This window comes from Parasteatoda tepidariorum, chromosome 5, assembly GCF_043381705.1.
Source record: "Parasteatoda tepidariorum isolate YZ-2023 chromosome 5, CAS_Ptep_4.0, whole genome shotgun sequence".
In the NCBI taxonomy this organism is placed as follows: Eukaryota; Metazoa; Arthropoda; class Arachnida; order Araneae; family Theridiidae; genus Parasteatoda; species Parasteatoda tepidariorum.
The window spans coordinates 37,376,291-37,402,636 of record NC_092208.1 but is presented as its reverse complement, the minus strand read 5'-3'; the positions used below and the strand labels follow the sequence as shown (position 1 = coordinate 37,402,636).

Below are 26,346 nucleotides of genomic sequence, written 5' to 3'. Positions count from 1 at the left end.
GCTAACACATAAACAATGCCAATATTTGATGTTAAAAATTGTAAAATTGGGCAAAAAATTAGACGTGAAAGTTAGCAATATATGCAATAGTATTGCGTAGTTACTTATATATAATATAAAATGCTTATGGTATGATATGAATGTGCATGACAGTTTACGGAATGTATTTTTAAGTATAACAATTATAAGAGTACCATTATTATTTTAAAATTGTTTAACTTGGCTCCGAAGCATTTTGTTTTCGAATTAAATTACGGGTGTAAATATTGCTGAAACTATACATTAAAAACTAAATGCACAAAAATCAATACTAATATTTGATGAATGCTATAAGATTGAAAAAATAATGCTCGCGAGAATTACTAAAATGCACAATGAGAAAAAGAGTAAGCCAAAAAAAAAAAAAAAAAACTGACTGTAAATTGTAAAACATAACGTGTCTTTATGGGAACGCAAAAAAGATCGGTAAATTTTACAGAAGCCCTTGAGTAATTTAGTAAATTAAGCAATAAAATATGGTTTTATAATATGCGATAAAATTTGATAATTTCCCCATGAAATCTTAGATAATGGTAACCTTAGAAAATTATTCCGTTAAACTTAATTTTTAATTTTATATTCTTAAGGAAATGCGTGCCTTGTTAGAAATTCTTGGAAAAATGGCTAAATAACAGCTTATTTGATTGCTATTTTACCATATTAAAGCAAAGCAGTCAAACAACCATAAACAAAGTGGTAATCACGCTCTTATCTGTGCGAAAAACTATTTATTAATTGCTTTCACCTAATATGGTTAAGATAACAGAACTTTATCGCAGCAACGTGTTATAGCCCAGAAGGCTAATCCGTCAAATTCAGAACTGAAGTTCGAGTCCCGGCCTTGTCACTACAGTATTTCCTCCATTACCCTCAACACATGAAGAACTTCTAGTGCTCTGCACTCTCCAATGCTCATTACGTATCGAAGTCTACATCCTATGGCCAGTTAAATTTGCTTTTGCGTTTTTGAAACCATGCTATTGATATATAGTCAAAAACCCGTATTGTTTTGTATTCATGGTTTTATAACCATACTAGTTGTAAACGGTTTCAAAACCATAAAAGTGAAAAAAAAAATTATTTTACCTTAAAATTTACAGTTGAGGGAATCGACAGACTGCTACTGGTTATTTTATCATAATTTTAAAAGGAAAAATTAAATTTAATAGTGTGGTAATAAGACCTGTAATTATAAAAAAAGAATTTTTGGTAATCCGTCACCGTATGATTTAAAAAATTATCAAATTAATGATTTAAATATCTTATATTTTGGTTTTACTAACCAGATTTATGGTTTTTCTTAAAAGAAATGTTATTACCGTACTCTACGGTAATTTTACCAGAATAGTTCACCGCCACAATAGTTTTCCGAAATGTATTTTGCATTATGCATTACATTTTTAAAATGCTGTTTCTATCAAATATACTTAGTTGAGAAAAATGAAAAAAGAAAATTGCATAAGTGTGAACTATAGTAAAACATTCTGATCCTTTCCTAATGCAAATACGTAATATAAATATTATATAATTTTAAATAACATCAATATTAATAAAATGCGGCAATAGTTTATAGTTAAGATTTTTTTAGATTTGAGCTTATAACGGCTACATCAACTATCATTCACCCAGTTCAACAGAATGGCTAAATCAAACTTACACGTGCCCTTATGATTAACTTGTGCTGGGTTTAAATTATTGATTGATATTTGTTCAGTTAACACATATATGACGCAAGTTTACATAGACTAACGTATTCATGATTTTGATTTTATAGCTGACGTAGAAGCCCATAAAAATATCTAACTTCCTGTTACATGGCCAGTAAAGTTATTTAATTAGCAACAACACAGAATCGATTATCATTGCGATAATGCACATTAAAGAAAAAGAAATTAGCGCATTATGTATATACATTTCCAGAAAGAGTGAGAAATAAGGGAATGAAAAATATAGAAAGATATTTTAGAAAATGTTAATAAAAAATATTATACGTTATATTTACTTGTTGTATGAAATATATGTAAATCAATGAATATTGCAGAGGAACCGATGTGTTTTCAGAATTAACCCCGTCTATTTACAGAAGCTAATTGTTCTAGTGATTTTGGAGAGAAAAAATTTTTTTGAGTTAGTTTTGTTTTTAATATGTTAGTTTCATTTAAAAGAAATCAATTTTTGATTCAGTTTCTGCTAGATTCTTTAAAAAAATGTGAATTTATTTTAAAGGGATTATTTAAGGATTTTTCTTCTTTTTTTTTTCTCTTTCCAACAATATTCTCTTAATTCCAGATTATACTGAATTTATTAAGCAAGTAATAGAAACTGTCTGAAAAAAAATACAATATTTTGAAATTATTTATAATTCCTTAGCTTTTCAAGCAATGTATTTAAGAAACAAAACAAAACGAAATTCCAAAGGAGTTAAATTGCTTAAATAAAAAAGAATATATTAAAAAGAATGATGCATTTTTTATTCGAGTCATTCAATAAAATTAAAATAGAATCATGAACATCGAACTTAAAGAACTGTTTAAACAAAATTTTCAAATATTTTCTAAAGAATGCACTTATGGAAAGACGAATGAGCAGATTTTTAAGAAAATTCTCGTTATTACTAGTTTAGTAATAAAACTAAAGAACTAATAAAAACGTAACTAGCAATTCTTTAGATTGTTTAATAATTGTTTACCATAATAATTGTTTACTACACTAAAAAAAATCTCGTTCGTTTTATAGAATTTATTTTTAGTTATAGTAGTAGGTTAGTTTCTTAGTAGTTTGGTTTATAACTTTGTAAAAAAAATTTTCTCTTTTTTTTTCAGCACTACCAGATTTCTCCTTTTTTCATCATAATCATAAACAGATTTAAATTATCAATTTAAATTCGAGCTTTTGAAACGCTGTTTTGCTTAGCAAACGGTAACTTTGCCTTTTTTCCGATCATTTTACGATTCATTTCTTTACTTGCTCTTTTTTTTCAGCAATTATTTTATGGCTTCCAACGTATGTAAAATTACCATTCGACTTTATTATTAAATTGATACGCTCTTTCATTATATTATTTTTTAGACATAGACTTTTGGTATGTTTTGCCAAACATTTTTATACTGGTTGACTTCTATAGTTTTTAAACGTTTTTACACTTAAATAATATTTCAACAAGTAAGACCTTGAAAATATAACTGTTTAGCCCCATAACGATCCGTTAATTTCAAGAAAACGGTCAGAAAAGTGCCTATTTTTTTGGCTTTTGTATTAGTATTACTTATTTGATTAGTGCTGACATCTAGTTTAAAATAAACTAACTATCTACGATTACCTTAAACATATCCTGGTACTGCCATTTGGTGTGTGAAATGAGAAAAAAAAATATTTTCCGGTCAAAAAAAGTGAATTAGTTTTATTCTTATTGGCACCTTACTACTGAACACTTAAGCTCATCAATATCACGGGAGCGAGAAATAGAGGGCGAAACCTCACCCCGTCATTTTCACGGAAGCGAGAAGGTAGGGGTTAATATTTTTCTACGAATTGAAGCATTATAGCTGCGGTAGCTCATGGGATAATGAGGTGACCCAGGTTTAATTCGCAGTGTCGAATGCTGCAACATCAAACAAATTCTGCTTTCGGATCGCGCAGATCACATTGTTGATATAGTTATTTCGCAGAATTGTTTGTTAAAATAAGAGTACATATCATCGCCTCTTATTAAATAAGAGTAATTTTCAGTGAAATAAACAGCTTTATACCTGAACAACAACTGACATTATTTTTTTCGGAATTGTAACATTTTATTTAATTTTAAAGTGTATCGTCATGTCTTTAATTACACACTATATACGAAATCTATTTACACAAACACACTTGCAAAATACTTTTTATTTACACAGTATTTGAAAGAATACAACAAACATTTATTTACACATTTTTTGAGTGATATGTATAATTTTTTAACAAAACTCATGATAAAATACTCTACAAAAGATTAAACAACATTATCTAAAGATTTCATTTCAAATTTGCACTGTTTACAAAAACCTATATTAAAATAAAATCTAGATCACACTTTACATAAACAAATATAACTGTTTTAGAGTAATTGAAATTAAATAATTCATTTTATGTATTGTTACGTAAAATGTAAAAATATTACATACTGGTTAGTATCATGACAAAGAGTAACTGCATAAGGAATGTTATAGATAATATCTAATTTTTCAGGTTAATATTTAAAGATACGATCCTTTATTCCGTATTATAATAGTATATTTGATTCAGTTTATGTATTATTTCTTCCGTATTATTAAGTTATATTTGATTAAGTTTTTTAATTTAATTTATTAAGTACTGCATATTTTCTTTTTTAAAAAATCTTTTCACTTATATATTGAGGGCATATTTATTTTATCATATTTATATTGTTACTTGAAGTATAAGAATACTACAATGTCGTGAATATCGTGATACTGGTATATATCGCAACGAAGAATAACTGCTTAAATTTTACACAGAGTATCTAATTTTAAAAATTTGCATATTTAGGTTTTTATAAAGTTTTAAATATTTTTTTTTAAATTTAATTCTGAAAATACTGCCTATTTCCTTTTTAATTTTTTTTTTCATTTATGCATTTAGGGCGTATTTATTTTGTCATATAATAATTGAATTAATATATTTTTACTTGAAATATAAGAAGATTACTTATTAGTATGTATCACGAGAAAGAGTAATTGTTTAAAAAAATTTATACCGAGTTCCTAATTTTTTAAGTTTGCATATTTGAGATTACGATACGATAATTTCTTCCGTGTTACTATAATATATTTTATTAAGTTTTTTTTTAATAATTTAAATCCAAGAAGATACTTAAAATCGTATTACTTATACTTTAAGTGCATATATATTTATAATTCAGTATACTTAAACGTAGATTAAAAAAATTAATCCGTAGTGTTTAGCTTTTTTTTTTAAACAGAGACTGAGTTAACAGAGAAGCCAATTTATGAAGTAAAATGTTTGCACCTAAGATTACATTGTTCCTAATTTTATATATAAAAAATTTTATTATTTTTTTTTTTTAATTTTTCATGTTATTGTTTTAATTGTCATATTATTGTTTTTAATTTGAAAGTGTATAATTGAAAAAATTATGAAAGATAATTATAGAAATTATTACTTAAAAAATTAAAAGCTACAATTAGTAACAAAGTAATGTTATGTATATTACAATATTCGTTTAAATAGATTAGTTTCTAAGGTAAGAGTAGTAGAAAGCATTTAAATAAAAAATTTGTTTGTTTATAGCGAACGCGAGCAACAAGGATCTCGCTTTTGCTTCCATAGAAAACCGATCTCATGAACTACAATTTTAAACGACAATCGCTAGAAAAATGAAAATTGTTCAGAATAAAATTCCAATTGAACAATTTGTCAACATTATTTCAATCTAAAATTCTTGAGTCGGGATGGGGGAGAAATCGAATCGTTTATAATTTCGAATGAAAAAAGTTAATTATTGGCTGTGTTGTACTCCCATTAGTTTAAGGTTTATTTTTCATTTGTCTTAGCAGATTACACTGAATTTTGAGATGATTACAGGACATAGTGATCCATTTAAGTACCACTGTTTATCTTTTGCCAATAATAGCAAAAGAATTTTAATGTTTGTAACTCAAGTAAGTATAGGTTGTAAAATTTTAGCAATATTGAAATAAAAATGTTATACAAAATATATAACATCTAAGTAAAGAGCGGGTAAACCACTCATATCGATACGATACTCCAAATACTATTCTATTTCATTTGATGTCTATTACCTCTATTGCTGCAAATTATTTTTGACTGCGCTCCATTCATAAGAAGTCTAGCACATATGGTGTTAAGATACAATAAAAGGCTTTGAAAAAAATTTTTTTAATTGGGTACTTTTAACTCGAAAAGAAGTAAAATGATTAAGCTTAACCAATTAAATCAGATTTAATTGGATTAACTGTAAGTGACATCACGTGTCTGGGTCCAACCTGATTGGCGTCTAAATCCACAAATGCCATGATTTGTCTGTGATGACGTCACTTGCAGGTATCCAATTGTCAACTAAAAGTGAAGTTATGAAAGCGGAAATGTATCGAGAAGTTTGGCAACAAAAATATTTTGTTCAACATTTAAATAAAAAAAACAATACTATGTCTTAAAAATAATTATGCAATTCATATTAATTTTAAAAAAATATTAACATGCAATTTATTAGCACACTTTTTTAACACAAAAATTAAAAATAAATGTTTCCTATTATTTTATGTTTTCATACTATAATGCAATCATAATAAAATGAAATTTGTATGCATAAAGATAACCCCTATTTTTAGAATAAGATTTGAAATATCTTTTATTCAGGTTATTAAGTTATTAAAATCTCTCAAATTTAGAATGTTGGAACATCTAGTTCTCTTAAATTAAAATTAATTGTTCTGTTTAGAAAAGTAAAATGCATTTAACAATAACTATATGACAATTACAGCTGCTATTATGAGGTTGGGTTTTTAATATGAAGTCAAGTTTTAATTTAAGAAGAATGAGCGGTTTGCGATATAAAAAATTTTGTATGCTTGTTTTTAAATTAAATGCTGGCATTAACAAAAATCATTTTGGGAAATATATACTTAATAAATTATTAAACATATGATAGTAAGCCGCATTTATTATAAACAATAAATAACGCTAGTTAAAATAGATTTTTTTTAAAAAATGCTAGTTGTAGCAATTAGTTGCTTATAATAATAGTTTTCCATTGCTGTAGTTAATACTTTATTGAAATAAACGTGTTCACTATTCCATTGCTTAACTTTCTGTAAAGTCATAATTTCTTAAACAGTATTTTTTCCTCATATTAATATAATTATTTTAATTAATAATTAATTAATTTTGAAAATTGATCTTTGTTAGTAAAGTAAATTTCATACAAATCGATTTAGATAGTTTTAGTTAAGTGAGCACAGTTGCATAATGAAACCAAACCAGCATTTGAATAACAATTTAGAGAAGATTATAAATGCATTTTTTAAAATTTTGTAATGATCATTCAGGATAGATAAAATGATTTGAAAAAATCAAGTACACATATAAAAAGTTAAAAAAAATACAAGAACATGAAAGTAATTTTTCGTTAATAATGATGAATAATATTTATATATTATTTTTAATTTTTAATAGTGGTTGGTATAGTGATAGACATTTAAGTACATCGATGGAATTGCAAAAAGATGAATAGTTAGACTCTTAGAGAGTTCAAAAAATTGGAAGCATTTTAAAATAACAACTAGATGAAATATCACTTGACATTGATCAAAGAGCATGATTGTGAACAGCCTTGAAAAAATTTGAACTGTTTCAGTTGAGCAATAAGCAAACAACTAATTCAGAAATGTGTATGATTTGATGATCCATACAATTAAAGTTGTTAAGTAGAAAAAGCTTCCTGCTTGAATACACGTAGATAAAGAAGACAGCTCGTGAGGTGCACCTGAAAAAAAATAATTATGAAATTACATCCCGTAATGATTTTTCCAAAGAAAAGTCAATACTGAAAATCCAATTTTTCGTAAGTAAAACTAACTCTACTGTTTTGGAAGTGGTAGAACATATTGCTGCAAGCATTTCTCTGTGCAAAAGTGAATTAGGGTGAACCAACCAGTGAAGGAACACTACCCAGTAAAGGAACATTTCATAATTATTGATTAAAAATAAGAATTTGAAAGTTTTTCTTTAGATTGATTGGTAACAATACCTTACCGCCAAACAATAGGAAGTCATCTAGCATTGTTTTGGATTACCTGGTCAAATAGACTTCTCTGGAAAAATTTTTGAATTTGTTATTATCTCTGCAACACTTTGTTTCTTTGAAAAAACTATAAGGTGAGTGCTTGTATTTATATGTTTGAAGTGGAATTAATTGCATGTAATAGTTTTATTTTTCTCATTGTTAAAAAGAGAACTCAAAATATAGTTATTGAAGTAACGTTTTATTTTTTAAGCATCATACCATAATAAAGTACTGAGATAAGGGGGTGTTTATTCACTGGATCACCAAACGATGAAAAACCAGTGAAGGAACAATAAGTGTTCCTTTATTGTTTTTTTTTCTAAGTTTATGAAAATAAAAGACAAAGTTTAATTTTCTCGTACCTTTAGTGATGTTCCTCATCAAAAGTATGTTAAAAATACGAAAAATGACTCCTAACCAGTGAGGGAACAGGCATGTTCCTTTACTGGGCATAGATTTCCCAGTGAATGAACAGTATGTGTTAATATGTTGACACTTTAATTTTCAATTCATGATTACAAAAAAAAGATAACATTTTCCAAATATTTATATGTTATAATTTCAAGAATAGGTTTTTTTTAATATTCGTAGGGCTTATAAATTCATAAAGAGCATTAAAAAATAACCAAAATTAAGTGTTCATTCACTGGTAAGAGCTGTTCCTTCACTGGGTCTTCTTACTACTTGTTATTTGAACCTCCAAAACTTTAAAACAAAATTATGTAAGTTCTCTAAAAAAAATTTACATAATTTGCAATTAGTAACAAATATGTTGACACTGTCATTTAACTAAAATTATCGAATTTTGAAATTAATATTATTTTTTAAAAGGTAAGCGAAGCTTAAGTGTTCCTTCACTGGTTAGTTTACCCTACATAGTTGCAAAAATTAATCGTTAGTAAAATTGATCAATAGATATATTAAAGTTCAACTTAAAAAGATGTTTAAATTTAACACTTCATACACTGTGAAAAATTCCATATCAAATTAATAAAATGTTTCGGCATTCAGGATACGGGTACTTTTTTCCGTAAAATCCATTTTTATTGGAACATGTTTGGGGTGCAATAAAATCTGATATATCGTATTCTTACAGTAATAATTACCGTGAAATCACTGAATCACTGTAATTAAATAAGTATTATTGTAACAATTAAGGTGTTATAATTTATGTTAAAATAGATTTTATGGAGGATGCAAGGAATTTTTTACAGTGTACGTCTACTATGTTGGAGCAGTACAACATATTTTACTACTTAATATATTAGAGCAAAATTAAATCATATAGTTGTGAAAAATCATTTTTGAAATTGATCATTCGATATATTAGGGTTCAACTTTTTTAATAAAAAGATTTCAGTTTAACCTCTTACAGACAATAGAACGTTTGAGACACTGAAACATGCCTTTCCACCTGTAACACTTTTCCTGCCAAAACACTTGTTTTTTTGTTTTTATGTTTTGTTAGTCAACGTGAAGATTGTGTATTATAGAGTTTTTTTCTTTAATATATATTTTTCTATTTTTCTCAAAAATTTAGCCAAACTCCAAATGGTTTTAAAACACTTACAGTCGATAGAATCATGATGACATTTATTTATGTGAAACAATGGTACATGAAAATATAGTTGATTTTATAGTAGGACATACAAACTTTATGTACAAACAACCTTTACTTATTTATAATTCTAAGCACTACGCAAAGTCTCTAAACTATGTTTCAATAATTTTATTATTTTTTTGAAAAACTAAACTGTCTTAATCAAGTTTCTATTTATTTTGCAAAAATTCAGTATGTTTACTTTCCAGTTAGTTAGTGGCTTACAGTTATTAATAGCGTTGTTCAATTATTCAATATATTATATAAGTCTTATTCTACAAATTTAAGCAACTGGTATCCTTAGATGCACGTATGTACTGTGCTCACCAATATTTAGATATTTTTAATTATTCACATTTTATTACTTTATTTTTAATTTTGTTTTAATAAATATATTACTGTACGTAATATTTTTAAACGCAGTATTTTTTTATTAATGCTCTATATTTATATTGGAGGTGATAGAATAATTAGAAATTATTCTGCAGTTTTGGAAAAAAAAAGTTTTTTCTTCATTTTATTAAATTTGAATTTAAATATGTTTCGATGAAATCCGACAAATAAATCGAGAATAGTGTGGTTTAAATTCAAAAATAAAAAAAAATTAAACTTACCTATCCGAGGACCTTGTATTCCTTAAGGAAAGCATAGAAATAATAAATTGTCTTGAATAAAAATAGCCTTATGAATACATAAATAAAATAATTAAGAAAAAAATGCTACAAGGATAATTTTTTTTTATCTTCATTAATAATTTTTTTTAACATCTTATATACTTTAAAATAAAATATTTAAATATGTTTTTTATAAAAAAAACTTTAAAACTAAGTGTAATATAAAAGCACACTAAGTTGTTTTTCCCATTATTTAGAACTATTATTTTAAAATATTGGTAAAATCTTAATATTATTTTATTGCCAAATTATTAATTATTTTTTTCATATATTATACTTAGTTTTTTTTATTACAGTAATACAAAAAAAAATTATGCGGCTCAAAGAAAAGGAAATTTATTTTTCATGCATTCATTTATATAATATTTTTCTATACAAGCTTCAGTGTAAATTCATCAAAAAATTACAGTAGAACAGTACTGCCCGGCGGAAGTTAAAATATCTAGCTATATCGATTCAAGGTAATAAAAATTTATAAATTCTTGTTGCTTGATTTTATTTTTAAAAAAAATATTTTTTGCTGTTTGTTATTTTTCGATGTTTGAAAATAATTAAACATTTTAAATCCCTTCAACAAAGTAATATTATTTTTCCTTAAAGTGCAGAGTTCACACTAAAACAAAAAAAACGTGTATGACTCTCATATTATTAAAAAAAGTACCAAAAATTCTGAAATATTTTATTTGTAAATAAAGTATTTGCATAGTCCTTGTAGTTAAAAAATAATCACGTTCAGATTCAGTCATTACATTCAAATTGTTATTCTTTTTTTCACTTTGTATACATTGATTGTACAAATAAGAAGAAATGTATGAGTAAATACTTCATATTATCTAATCTGTATTTACACGTATGTTTACTGAAGACATTTAGAAAGAGAAATATGATGACCTTAACTTAAGAAAACTACTTCTCGAAACTTCTCGAAGGAAACTTTTTCTTTCGAAAAGACTATCTTATGGCTCACGTTCTTTCTTTGTCGTTCAATATATGTTCTGAAAATGAGGCGATGCAAAATAAATAGAAGGATTTCCTATTGAGCATTTCATTTGCGGTTAACATCCATCTGAGATGAAATAGTTTTTTTTTCCTATTGCTGTTACCTAGCAACATCTGCGAAAGCGTAAAACACAGCTTGCACCTTTTTATCCAAAACTGGTATATATCCTGGGAAATTGGAGCTTAACTCTAAACTTAAAGATAGGACAGAGCATGTTTAGCTTAAAGTCTGAAAAAGAATACTTTTAGTATTTAGGGAAGAGTTATATTTTGGTGAATGGAAATAAGTTGTAAACGATGTTAGGTATTTGTGAGAATAAATTCTGAAAGATATAATTACACGTATATATCTGTTGATGATTGACCTAAACAAAGGTGCATTTCAACCACTTAAACCGTAAATGAATGCTAGATTTACTAAGTTAACACAAAACAAAACTAAGCTAACATAAACAATAACAAAGTTTACTAAGAAAAATTACCACAAATTTGAAACTAAGTTAACTCCTAACAAAACTAAGTTATCACGAAGCAAAATTTGTAAGCCACTTGGAGAGTAAACCAATGCTTGATTAACTATCTAAGTTAACACATTACAAAACTAAGTTAACGCAACGCAAACTTTAAATCATTTGAAGAGTATAGGAACGGTTGCTAGGTTGACACAATGATTACTAGGTTGACACAAAGCAAAATGTAAACCTCTTAGTAAAGGAATGATTGATTCACTGTCTTAGTTAATGCAAAACAAAGTGCTTGTTCACACAATTTCAGGATACCCTTAACTCTAAATTTGAACAGTTAGATTTTGTTGATTATATTTGTAAGTAGCAGAGACTTAGCGCAATAATTTTTAAATTAAACATTCATTTATGTAAATTAAAAGTATATATTTAATTATTATAACAGTGCAGTATTAGTAAAACTATTTCGTAAAGCTAAACTTGTAGTATTATTTGTATAGGAATAACAATTATATATGTCATGATAAATCTATTCATCTCATTTGCCCATTTAAAGCTTCGTATGCATTGAGTAAATTTTCAACGCAAAATCTGCACACTCGCTTGGAAAGCAGACATAAATCAAATAATTTAAACTGTGCCAGCAAAACAAATATTTTTCATGTAATCTAATTCCCTTTTTTGCCAAGAAAACTACATATGCACCAATCTAGAATTGTTTTAAATTACTTTAAAAAAATGTAAAGATTGGAAATGAGGCTCGAAAAATTTCAGTCTATTTCAGTGAAAGTAAACTTTAAAAATATAAGATCAGACAAAAAAAGTTTGGAAAAAAAACTGAGCTATCCTCAACTGAAAATTACGTATTAGAGTTATTAGTTTAACAGAAAAATAAGTGTGCTTAGCTTTCCCTAAATTCATTTAGGTAAATAATAATAACTGATGATGATAATTTAAATTTTAAATTAAATTATCATCATCAGTAAGTTATCGATAGTGTTTTAAATTTTAAAGCACTATTTTTTATATATTCGTTATAGTATAACCAATGCAAGTTTGTAAAAATAAACTTTAAAACAAAACGAAGAGGAAGGAAAGTGCGTATTTTTCCTAAAAATGGAAAGTGGTGATATAGTAGAGCTAAAACTTTATTATTTTTTTTAAATAATCACGATATAATTACAAAATTATGGATCATTCAAAATTATCACGATATAATAACAAAATGGTTTTGGCATCTTAACTGTGATAATGTTAATTTCCTTCACAAAATGGTTTTTAAAAATGTCCATTTTTTCAAGAGTGCTTAAAGAAATTCTGTAACTCATAAATGAAAAAACTTAAATCTGAGATGGTGTTTTTTAATGAATTTATAATATTTTATCAAACATGAAAATTAAAATTCTAAAAATAAATATTACAGATTTTCATTACGAAAAACCCTTAATTCTGCAAGTAATGATCGATGAAAATTCATTAACTGACATATAAAATAGGGCTTAATCAAATAAAACCTAATACATATTTTTATATTTATACTGGGCATATATTTTTATATTTATATAAAATTTTAAAAAATGATGCGATTGAAGAATATTATAAGGAATTTATTAAAGCATTCAGTTTTATGAAATCCAAAGGAAACTTTCTGAAATCCTTAACACGTTAATAGACTCAATCCTTCAATTANTTGTTTTAATGCACTATTTAAAATATACATTGTGTACCCCCTAATTGACCTATAATTATTTCCTGTTGTAGGGTTCACTATTACCCTGTAATATAATACCTGGTCCAATAGGATATCCTTAACTCTAAATTTGAACAGTTAGGTTTTGTTGATTTAACTTGTATGCGGCAAAGACTTAGTGCAGCAACTTAAAATTAAACATTCATTTATGTAAATTAAAAATATTTATTTAATTATTATAACAGTATAGTATTTGTAAGACAGTTCCTTAAAGCTAAACTTATAGTATTATTTACATAGGAATAATAAATTTTCAGCGCAAAGTCTGCTCACTTGCTTGGAAAGGAAGCATAAATCAATTAATTTAAACTGTGCCATAAAAACAAATATTTTTCATGTAATCTAATTCTCTTTTTTCCCAAGAAAACTACATACGCGCCAATCTAGAATTGTTTTCAATTATTTGAAAAAAAATTAGAGATTGGAAATGAGGCTCGAAAAATTTCAATCTATTTCAGTGAATATAAATTTTAAAAATATAAGACCAGACAAAAAAAGTTTGGAAAGAGAACTGAGCTATCCTCAACTGAAAATTACGCATTAGAGTTAGTAGTTAAAACAAAGAAATAAGTGTGCTTAGCTTTCCCTAAATTCATTTAGGTAAATAATAATAACTGATGATAATTTAAAACACTACTTTTTTATATGCTCGTTATAGTTTTTACCAAATCAGGTTTGTAAATGCAAACTCTAAAACAAAACGAAGAAGGAAAGTGAATATTTTTCCTCAAAACGGAAAGTGGTTATATAGTAGAGCTAAAACTTCATTTTTTTAAAAACAATAACGACATAATTACAAAATTATGAAAAACAAAATGGTTTTGACATCTTAACTGTGATAATGATAATTTCTTTCACAAAATGGTTTTTAAAAATTTCAATTTTTTCAAGAGTGCTTAAAGAAATTCTGCAACTCATAAATGAAAAAACTTAAAGCTGAGACGATTTTAAGTGTTTTTTAATGAATTTATAATATTTTATCAAACATGAAAATTAAAATTCTAAAAATAAATATTACAGATTTTCATTACGAAAAACCCTTAATTCTGCAAGTAATGATCGATGAAAATTCATTAACTGACATATAAAATAGGGCTTAATCAAATAAAACCTAATACATATTTTTATATTTATACTGGGCATATATTTTTATATTTATATAAAATTTTAAAAAATGATGCGATTGAAGAATATTATAAGGAATTTATTAAAGCATTCAGTTTTATGAAATCCAAAGGAAACTTTCTGAAATCCTTAACACGTTAATAGACTCAATCCTTCAATTATTTACTAATGGATATTTACCTGGATAGTATGCTATACTTTTAGATTGCGCGTAATTAGTTCCTGGCAGCTCTAATTTGCACTCAAACACAGTGGCACTCTTTGAAGATAGTTCTGAAACTTTAAACGTCCTTTTCATCTGCACATCATAGGAACCAGAAGGTCTTTTGAAAGATAAATATTTAACATCTGTCACAATTTGAGGTGGGCTTCCACTGAAAGGCCTGAGATAAAGCTTTAGATTTGGAAATGGAAACACACCCAGCACTTCACAAGAAACATTCACGGTATTATAACGAGTCTCCAGGTAAGTCAGTTCAAATCCATGGGCTGGAACTGAAATGAAAAGGCAAATCTTTACAACTATTTCAAAAATTATAATTAATGTAGCATTTGACAGTTATCCTATATGATTAAACCCACTTTCAAAAGACAGTTTATTTACAATTATACGGCATATAAAGATGCATTCTCTCACCCTGTCTCTGATGTGTACTAGAAATGTTCAATAACTGTAGTGACAAAGTTCCTGGTGTCGTGACAAAGGCCACATATTTGTAGAATGTATTATACATATAGCAAGTATCTATCTTTCTATGTATCTACCGTTTCCGCATATCTGATATTGGTAAATACACATTCCTTTGAAAATGGATAGATCATTAGGCTGTACTTTTATGATTACCCAAAATACCTAATTAAACCCTGTAAATAACCGAATATCTATAATTTTTTTTCAAATTAAGGCAGCATAAATGCCTCACCAGAAGTGATTAAGTCAGCAATTTTCAGCAAATTATTCAGTATGCTAATTTAAGACTTGGTTGTTAGTTAATTAGTAAGTTAATAAGTTATTCTTAAGTTATTTCCGAAAAGCACCACTTCATTTGTCTCCCTATTAAAATAAAAACGTTGTTTCTATTGGAGAAGAATTCGAATTTTTATAAATTAGCGTGTATTTTTGTAAGGAATATTAACTGTGTAGCAAAAAAAAAAAAATGCTTTTCTCCCCCAGAATCGTTTGTGATAAAACCGAAAATCAGCTTGAAAAATCAAATCTTCTTAATTAGGAGTTAAAAGCAATTAAAAATCTCGTAAGTCGTAAACAGAGTCACGTGATAGGAAATGGAGCATCGACTGGTTCAACTTTCTTTTAGCAACATAGCTTGCTGCATTCGCTGACTCCGAGTAATTTTTACATCTCTATTCTGTTTTATACTATATTATTCCTCCATACAGATAGTTTCTTCATTCTTTACTCAAACTAATTCTACCTTAAATATAAATCCCTTTCTTAAACGTAATGAATTTTGTTTCGCGTTTACAATTTCTTTTACACAGATGTATAGGCTTATTTTTAATATCTTATTCCTCTGCAACAATTTTTTGTTCATGCATTGTTTATGAAGTTCCGGACCCATTTTGATGTTCAATATCTCATAAAATAATAAGGATGGATTAAAATTAATACCTTAAAAGGTTAGATAGACTCAAAAAGATTCATGACCCATGTCAATGAACTTCCACATGTGCCTCCTTCGTCGCACGGAAAATATCAAGTCGATAGTCAATTTCACGCCGGGTAGCGGTAAGCATGTCGGCATCCACAGAGGCTATTGCGGTTGTAATTCTGACTTTTAGGTCATCAGTGTTAGACGCGATCCTCCTGTAAGCATTGTCCTTTATAAGTCCTCAAAGAAAAAAGTCCAGCGGCGTTATATCAGGTTGGATGGCCAAGGAATTGGACCTCCTCGCCCAATCCATCTTCCTGTCTCATCAGTCGCATACTTAGACATGTTGGAAAACTTCGTATTTCCACAACTTAGAAGAACTTCAGCCGCATGTCTTTTTGAAACAAAATGGTGCGCCACCTCATTGGGGTATCATCGTTCGTAGTTCTTTGAATGACCATTTTCCAGGAAGATGGATTGGGTGAGGAGGTCCAATTCCTTTGCCATCCAAGTCACCTGATATAACGGTGGTCATTATATGATGTTTACGGAATCTCACTAGACTGTGGTGTACAACTATGGTGGTTATAGCAATCTACTACAAAGCATCCTACTGATTCTGATCAAGAATGAGCTAACGATGTCTTAAATTTGAATACACGGGTTTTTCAAATTCGGCTATTATTAATTAATAATGTTAATTAATATTATTAAAAATAATTAAACATGTAATTAAGTTTAATTACTTATTTGTTCCATCAGTAATAGGAGTTTGCTTTTTTCTTAGCTGCATATTTCTAAGTAAAGTTGCATTTTTTGTCATTAATTGAAGCCCTGCTCTCAGGAAGAAACTTTTATAAACAGGAATCTTCTCTAAGTTCTAAAGAAATCGGATTATTTTTAAAGAATTACAGCGAGCAAACTCATCTCGCCTATGAGATCCGAACAGCTGTTTTTCTGTAAAAATATGGATGGTAAATTTCAGAGTTATATAAGATTTGTATGTAAGTAACCTTCAATGCAGTTATTGTGAATTTGAAGTACTCTAAAAAAACAGTGGATGTCATGTTGTCCTGTGCTTTTAATTTGTAAATGACTAATAGGATATAGTTCTCGAGTTAAAAGAGATTAAAATTTGCAAAAATGGAAACTTTAATCCAATAACTTCAGCTTTAATATTAATTTGCTTAAGTGAAAATGCCAAATACAATAACTAGCTCCTAAATAAATTTTATTTTTAGTAAAGCTTAATATATAATGAAAAGCTAATGTTAATACATAATGAAAAGTCACTCCCTGTGTCACTCCTAATATTTTTAAAATAGTTCTGAAAATTTATCAAAACTACAGAAGATTTTTTTAATTGGAATTCTTTAATTTACTTAAGTGAATGAATACTCTTCAATCTAAAATATCTTTTTTTTTATTTTTAGAAATCACACTTTGCTTTAAACAGTATTAATCATACTTTACATCGTGCATCAATCTACCAATTTAAGTCCCCAACTGTATAAGGCAATCACTCATGACCCTTTTAATATGATACGTGCCAAGAGAACACGCCTACTTAACATACTTTTCATCTCGTTAGGTAATGTATTTTTGGGGAAAAACACGAACGCTAATAACCCTTTTACTTTTGATGGAGCACTTATATCTAAGCAGGCGCCAATATCGCCAACTGTCAGACACTAAACGTGTAGGAAATGGATTCAATCCAATTTACTTTCATCATCTAACAACGCAAATATGACTCTAATCGTGCAGAAAAATGACACGACACTGACAATTCAAAACTGCATTGGAGTGGAAAATAGACTTCATAAAACATTTTAAATATTAAAACTGACGACATGGTTAAAAAAATTGAACTTATTGAGAAATCTATAGTAACGAAAACTCTGGAAAAGAAATGCACTTAAGGAAATTGCATTCTGGGCAACTTTAGTAACCGTAATTAACAAAAATGAAATGTGTCTTTTTTTCAGTGTTTTTCACTTGCAAAATCAGTTTTTGTTGGTCACTTTAAACACATGACGTGAAATATCTTTTCTGCAAATTATGCATTTTAGTTTTCGTGCAGGAATAACAAAAAAAGTGAAAAATGAAAGAGAAAACATTATCACGTTGCTGATCATTTCTCCCTTGTTTATGTTTCATCTGCTTCAGAAATGAAACTGTTTTGAAGTAGATACGCCCTTAGTAATTTATTCATGAAAAATTGCTACCAGGGAAGAAAGAAAATGTGTGTTTCATGTTGAAAAGGGAAAGAACGAATTCGTGCACGAAACTCAATATTTCTCCTCGTTTCTGATTTTGAATTAAAGATAACTGAACATCTTACTTAGCTTGAAAGTGTCGAGAAATAAATAAATTTTTCAGAAAACCTATTTTATGTTAGTTATATAATTATGTTTTCATATTTATATGAATTCCATAATTCAATAATGAAACAACACTGAATGTGAATTAATTAAAAAAAGAGGGAAAACTATATTGAAAAAAATGATTATTTAAAAATATTTGATAGAATTTCTCTTCAAAGTAAATGAAAATGATTTCATATAAACGTTGAAAAAGTTTGTACCTTTGAAAATTTTTAATAGATTATATTTTACGGTTATGCACTGCAAAAAATTTCCGATCAAATTATGGTAAAAAGTACCGACATTCAACAAGCCCATAATCGTTTCAAAATACCATGATAAACAATATTGATAGCACGTGGGATATTTTCGTACAACTCTGTTCAATTATCTGAGATAAGAGAACAAGTCTCTCAAAAAAATAGTAAATAAAGCGTCATGCTTGGATAAATCCCGACATGACAATAGAGGCATGTCACCTTTGGAATCTTCTTTTATTCAATGACGGAATCGTTTGGGAAATAGTGTGGGTTGTGCTCTGTGCCTGCTGCCACTCATCCCTAATATCAAATTCTGACACAGAAATTTTCATGTTCGCATTTGAAAAGCATACTGTTTTATTAATTGTTGTAACCGGGATATGTGCTGCCACCTACTGCTAAATGGTGTTATTATAATACTTGAGTGGTTTCTGTACTTGGCGTAAGGATCGTTTTTGCTGTATTCGTCTTTTTTATTCATCTGTTGCAGCACCATATACAAAATTAATATCTCTGTATTTGTTTAATATAGACAACGCTTTTGACATTCAAAACTTTATTGTAAGATAATATTTCACCTTCAAAATATGCACGATCAAACTATATATGCGTATAAGATTCTTAAAAAAAAACATCTATGCCATTTTATCTGAAGCAGCGATTTTTTTCTGAATTTGCACAATATTGATGAAAAAAACTGAAAAGAAAACAAAAATAAATACGAAGCAAATGTTCATTCCAGTACCTTAACGACGACGTTAAAACATACCATGGCTTCAGTACTTTCATTAAGTAGCTTTACTTGTGAAGTATTTAATTAAGTCCTCATATAAGGGTTCATGAAAAACAATCTTCACTAATCTTTTTAATTTTAAAAAAATTCCTTTTCATTTTGTGCCACGACCCTCACAAAGGCACATTTGTAGACTAACGAAAATATTGTCTATTTTATCAAACTGATCATTAATGCTCATTTGGGATTCCTTATGTCGCTCAAGCATAAAAGTAACCAACCTTTCAGGACACCCTGCATATGCTTCTTTTTTATTTTATTTAAAATTGTAAATTTCTTATTCTTTTCAAATTGCACACATTTAACTTTTGCACATTCTTGAAAATAATACATTTTCCCCATTAACAATTAAATAATTTTATAAAAAACGAATATATTTACCATAAATGGTCATTGTTTGTTCTCTCGAATCCTGTCCTGCCAGAGATGTAACTAAACATGTGTATTTTCCACTAAGATCAGTCGAAGGTCTTTTTATTCTTAATGCTCTAAATTTCGAATAATCGTCCATTGTATTTACAGAGTAATTCAAATCTAGTCTATTCTTAAAAAATTCGGAAGTGGTCTTCAATTTTAGTTCTGGAATCCACTGATAAAATGGTTCCAAACTGTCTTCAAAAAACCATTTGACAACAAGTCTCAAATCATTTTCATTGTAAACGTAATCACAATCCATGACTATCGCGTCTCTTGTCCCATTCTGTAAGTAACGAGGAACTGAAAGTCTCCGAATTTCAGCAGCTATGCAGCCTAGAATTGAAAGAAAAAAAATGTCATATATTAATGTCTGTTGTGGCATTAATAATAATATTATACTAGAGTTGGTTCTGACAGTAAGTTAATATAGCATATCGTAACAAGAATGTTACAGTAAAGCCGGTCATGACACTAACATTATAATAAAAGTGGTCATGACACTAACGTTGCAATAGAGTTGGTAATGACAATAACGTTATGATTGAGTATTTCATGACAATAACGTTGCAATAGACTCTCTGTTGGCAACGTTCAAAGCAATCATAATAAAACTGATTATGTAAGGGAATAATAATCTATTTTGAAAGAAGCAATCCAAAATTGCTGGGTTTATTGCATTCATATTTCGTTTTATGAAAAAAAGAACTTGAACGTATAAAACTTGACTTTCTCATAAAAACGATGTAAAAATTATTTAAACAATCAAGTTTAAATCTAATTGCATTTAAAAATTAAATTTAAAAATACATTTTAATATGTACTTTTTATTTCTTTAAAACATTTTAGTCATAATAATGATGATTAATAGCTGGAAATATATACGATAACCAGCATTTCCTATCATATACTATTACCAGTGTGGTTATAGATCAAAACAATTAGGAAAAACAGGGAGATTAATCAATCAGGAAAAATCAAAGAATTTGTTCAAAATACCTTAAAGTCAGGATAAATAAATTAATTAGAGTTTGAATTTATTTTTTTCCAAGAATCAATAGTCTTGTAATATTTTTTTATGAAAATGGTTATTTCCAATTCTAATAACAGATGTAAGGGTTTTGTAATATTTTATTACTGGTACGAATAAAGTGTTACGGAAAAATAAGTGATAAAATATCTGAAGCCGGTTACAAACTCCTGGGAGGTTCGATAAAATCTGGGGAAATACTTTGCTACTAGCAAGAAATCTTCTAAGTATTTCTAGCTTACTGATAAAATATCGCAAGAAATACTTCGCTCAAACTTTTATTCAGCTATATAATATTGAAATATTAATAATCTAAAATAATGAAAAACTGCTTTTTACAACAACAATAAAAATTATACTAGACACATAAAAAATCCGAACCTCAAGCTATTTCAAGCAGCTACAAATTTAAATAACATATGCAACAACGTACAATGCTAAACCTAAAAATTTTTAATTACATTCCAGACAAGAATGCTGTTAGGCTATAGCCATTAAACAATTGATGCATCAAATTTTATTTTTAAGAATAAAGAAGGAGAAATTATTACAACTCTTGTTTTAATAAAGGAGCTGCATATTACACTAAATTTAACTACACATTGCAAAAAAAAAGAAATATTTTGTCGAGACTTAAGTAGAGTTGCTCATAATTGTTTCTAGAATTTGAAACATTTTAGCTGACATTTTAAAACAATTGTTTTTTAAATATTCATACTAAATTATTGAAAAATAATTCGAAGGGGAATTTTTTAGATTCATAAAAAAAAAAAAAATTGGTATTGAAAAAATATTAAAAAAAAGTTAAAATTATAAAAAAGTATGTAAAATACTTTTTTGAAAAAAACCTATAGTTAGAGATTATTTAAAATAAATTGATATTCATTAACTTTTTATTCTTTTTTTATTTAACTTTTTTCTGGAATTTGTCAGATGGTATGCTTTACAACACTCAATTCCATTTTAGTAACGATCGTCAATTCTTTTATTAAAAAATTTTCATTTTCTCAACAAAAAAAAAGAAAACTTTTACTCAAAATGACGAAAAAATCGTTGTCTCAAATGAAAAAAAAAATCATCCGCTCAAGATGAAGGGAAAAAAAAAGTCTGTGCAAATTTTCTGCCACACAATTTCCTAATTGCTTTATAGCTTTTCATATTCTTAATTTTAAATAAAAAATATTGAAATAATTTAAAAAGAATAAAGCAGTTCATAATAAGGGCAAATTGATAAGTTGAAAAAATATGTAATTCAATTAAACATATTTAAAAAAATATTGATAAAAAATTGTTTATGTAATAACCAGCTTAAATGAAATTAAATATAACAATTTTGTACTTATGTACAATATAAACTCTCGCAGAAAATATATTTATTAAAACAATCATCGCAATAAAACTCATCCTGACAAATACGGTAATGAGTTACTTTCTGCTTTAGAACTAAACTATTATGATGGTACTATCTGAAACGTACACACATGTCATTCAATTGAAGTTTAAAGAAAATACCCGCATGTGCTTATAAATGTAATTTAGAAATGAAAAAATGAAAAAAAACTATTTTCCAGATCCATGCATCGATAAAGTTCGATAAAGTTCTTCTGAAACGTACTTTATCCAGTTCTAAAATAATATTTTCGTCAAGTGATTGAAAGGGCATGTATCCGGTGAAAAATCCATTTACTGACATTGTGAGGCAATTTAACTCAGTTGTTCCTTGCACCGATTATTGGTACGAAAAAAAAGAGTAATTGAAAAAAAAAATGCAATTCAATTAAACGTATTATTTTAAATCAAAACATTAATAAAAAATATTGTTTATCTGATAACAAGCTTAAACAAATTTATATACAACAATTTTGTAATTATTTACAAAGTAAATTCTTGGAGAAAATACAATTGCCAAAACAAACATCGCAATAAAACTCCTCCTGACAAATACGGTATCGAGTTACTTTTTGTTTTAAAATCAAACCGTAACGATGGTAATATCTGAAATGTACACACATGTCATTCAATTGAAGTTAAAGGATAATAACCGGATTCGCTTATAAATGTAATTTAGAGAGGAAAAAATGAAAATAAAAAACTATTTTCCAGATCCATGTATTTATATCGATAAATTTCTTCTGAAACGTATTTTATCCAGTTCTAAAATATTATTTTCGTCAAGTGATTGAAAGCGCATGTATCCGGTAAAAAATCCATTTACTGACATTGTGAGGCATTTTAACTCAGCTGTTCCTTGCACCGATTATTGGTACGAAAAAAAAGAGTAATTGGAAAAAAAAATGCGATTCAATTAAACGTATTATTTTAAATCAAAACATTAATAAAAAATATTGTTTGTCTGATAACAAGCTTAAACAAATTTATATACAACAATTTTGTAATTATTTACAAAGTAAATTCTTGGAGAAAATACAATTACCAAAACAAACATCGCAATAAAACTCATCCTGACAAATACGGTAACGAGTTACTTTTTGCTTTAAAATCAAACCGTAACGATGGTAATATCTGAAATGTACCCCAATCTCATTCTATTGAAGTGTAAACAAAGTACCCGGATAAGCTTATAAATGCAATTTAGAATGGAAAGAATGTAAATAAACTATTTTCCAGTTCCATATATTTGTATTGAAAGAGTTATTCTGGAATGTTCTTTCTCCCGTTGTAAAATAATATCTTCGTCAAGTGATAAAAAGCGCATGTATCCTGGAAAAAATCTATTTACTGGCATCGTGAGGCAATTTAACTCAACTGTTCCTTGCATCTGTTGTTGGTATCAAGAACGAAACAGATTTATAATCCGAAACACGTTTTTCCGCCAGCAAATTCTCTAGCAAATGGGGCTTTTTTTTCTGTTGAAAGAAACGAATTTCGCATTACTCTGAATTCTATTTCCTATGGAATGATTCATTTTTTTCCTGTTTTCTGTAAATTTGTAAGAAAAAAGAAAAAAAAATTATCCCATTCGTCTGTGATCTGTAAAAGTGATATAAGGAAAATAAGATTTATTATTTCGATCACATAAACATTGGAAATAAAAAGGAAAGAATAATATCATTATATTAATTATGTACTTGTAAATAGTTTTATAAAACACGACCCTATTTGTCTATGCATATTTTAAGGTTATTTAAAGCTAAGAGTAATTGTGCAGCCAGAAATAAGTAAAAATGTTATATACAATTTGAATGTGATATGTGTAATTGTTATAAAAATAAGATTTATTATTTTTATCACATAAGCATTGGAAATAAAAACGAAAGTACAAGATATTATTATATCAATTAAGAGCCTTTAAATATTTTAATAAAACACGACCCTATCTGTCTATGCATATTTTAAGGTTATGTAAAGCTAAGAGTAATTGTGCAGCCAAAAATTAAGAAAAAGGCTATATACAATTTGAATGTGATATGTATAATTGATATAAAAATACGATTTATTATTTTGATCACACAAACATTGGAAATAAAAAGGAAAGATCGCGATATCATTATATCAATTATGTATTATACGAATATTTCTATAACATATGACCTTAGATTGACTATGTGTATGTGTCTATGTATAAAGCTAAGTGTATTTGTTTGCTAAGTGTATTTATGTTGTATATATTAGTGATATAAGAAAAATATAAAATTTATTATTTTTATGAAATAAATATAGGAAATAGAAAGCGAGTAACGCGGATATCATTATACCAACTATATACTTGCAAATATATTTCTGTAAAATATGACTTTGTTTTGTCACTGCATATTTTAAGTTAATATAAAGCTGAGTGTATTTGTTTGAGGCAGTCAGAAATAAATATTTTTTTCCATTGAAATGTCATATGTATAAGTTATATAAGAAAAATAAAATTTGCTTTTTATAATAAAATAAATGTTAAGAATAAAAAGAGAGAAATGCGGGTATCATTACATGAATTATGTGATTGCAAATATTTTTATAAAATATGACCTTTGTCTGCCTATGCATGTTCTAAGTTAAAGCTAAGTGTATTTACATCATCAGAAATAAATAAAAGGCTTGATTCCATTTGAATGTGATATGTTTAAGTGATATAAGTAAAGTAATATTTATTAATGAACATGCCCATATTTTGTCAACACATATTTTAAGAGAAGGTAAAAGAAGGTCAGATTGTTTGGTCAATGAAAATGTTCAGAAAGAAGATTGGGGTGAGCACAATACGCTGTGATTTCAGATAGTTAAGCAATAACAATGAAGTACCTGCAGCAATGAGCAAGTTGATTGCCATGAGCATTGAGGATCAAAAATAGCATTTTTTGTTAAATCAAAAATAGCATATTCTTCCAGAGAATGTTTTTAGAATGAGACTAGTATAAAGAGTTTGAAAATTTAAAAATTTTTTCTAAGCTGCAATATTCGAATTTTTATTCTAAAATTATAGTAAAATAACCGGCAGCAACCTGTCAACCCCAAAACCGTAAGGTTTTCGCTGAAGAACATTTTTCACTTTTGCGGTGTTGAAAGCGTTTACCAACAATATAGTTATTAAACCATGAATACAAAACTATACGGTTTTTTAACTATTTACAAATAGCATGGTTTTAAAATCATTAAGAAATTAACTGGGCATAACAACTGCGTTTTTTGTTTGGTAATGGTCAATGAAGAGCTCAGAACACAAATTGAGGACACTGGAAAAACTTAACATTGGAATGGGAGACATATTGTGGTGTCAACGCTGGCACTCGAATCCTAGTTCTATCAGTCATGAGAGTGACACATTAGCCATGTCGATTGTAATATATATGTAGCTGCTTAGAACTAAGTGACTTCAATTGGTGAGCTTAGTTGGTGCAATGAAATTCTGGTTGTTTAACCGTATTAGGTGAAAGCAGTAAATAAACCACTTTTCTCCCAGTTAACAGTTTGGTTACCATCTTATTAATAAGATTGGCTTGTATGAATATGGTAAAATAACAATTAAATAAATTGTTATTTAACTATTTTTTCTGAGAAATTTCTAACAGCGTAAGTGAAAAGCCACGGTGCATGCATCAACTGTCTTTTATGAAAGTCCATATGTTTAAAAGACCACATAATCAATTCTAAAAAATAGAGATTGATGATAGTATGGTAAGTATTAAAAAGTTTTTAATTATTTAAGAATCCATTTTTGCAGAAGTTATTTTCTCTGATCTTTATATTTTTCCTAGTTTAGTATTTTTTATTATTTTCATTTTGATTCTTTAACTATTTGGTTGAAATATTTTTTTGCCAGTTAAAGAACACATTCCTTACAAAATATTAAGTAAATAAAATAAGGTCTAGTAGTTCAGTTACTTTAAAAGTAAATGGTAAAAAATCCTGCTGTAAAAACATTTCTCTGTTGATGTGTTTTTACAGTGACTTAAC

At 27.5% G+C, this 26,346-nt stretch overlaps 1 protein-coding gene across 2 annotated transcripts in view; it reads right to left on the bottom strand.

Moving 5' to 3' along the window:
* Window positions 1-3,918: 3,918 nt before the first annotated feature.
* LOC107456675 (uncharacterized) overlaps window positions 3,919-26,346 on the bottom strand; it is a 38,997-nt gene continuing 16,569 nt past the window's right edge. Inside the window, exons 2-5 of one of the 2 annotated variants that reach the window (XM_043051326.2) lie at window positions 19,881-20,249; window positions 14,651-14,965; window positions 10,073-10,093; window positions 3,921-7,558 (exon numbers count right to left, since the gene is read on the bottom strand). In XM_043051326.2, coding sequence (XP_042907260.1) covers window positions 7,449-7,558; window positions 10,073-10,093; window positions 14,651-14,965; window positions 19,881-20,249 — 815 coding nt within the window. In that variant the 3' untranslated portion in view covers window positions 3,921-7,448. Of the gene's footprint in view, window positions 7,559-10,072; window positions 10,094-14,650; window positions 14,966-19,880; window positions 20,250-26,346 lie in introns of both variants that reach the window. The other variant, XM_043051327.2, reaches the window with a different exon arrangement.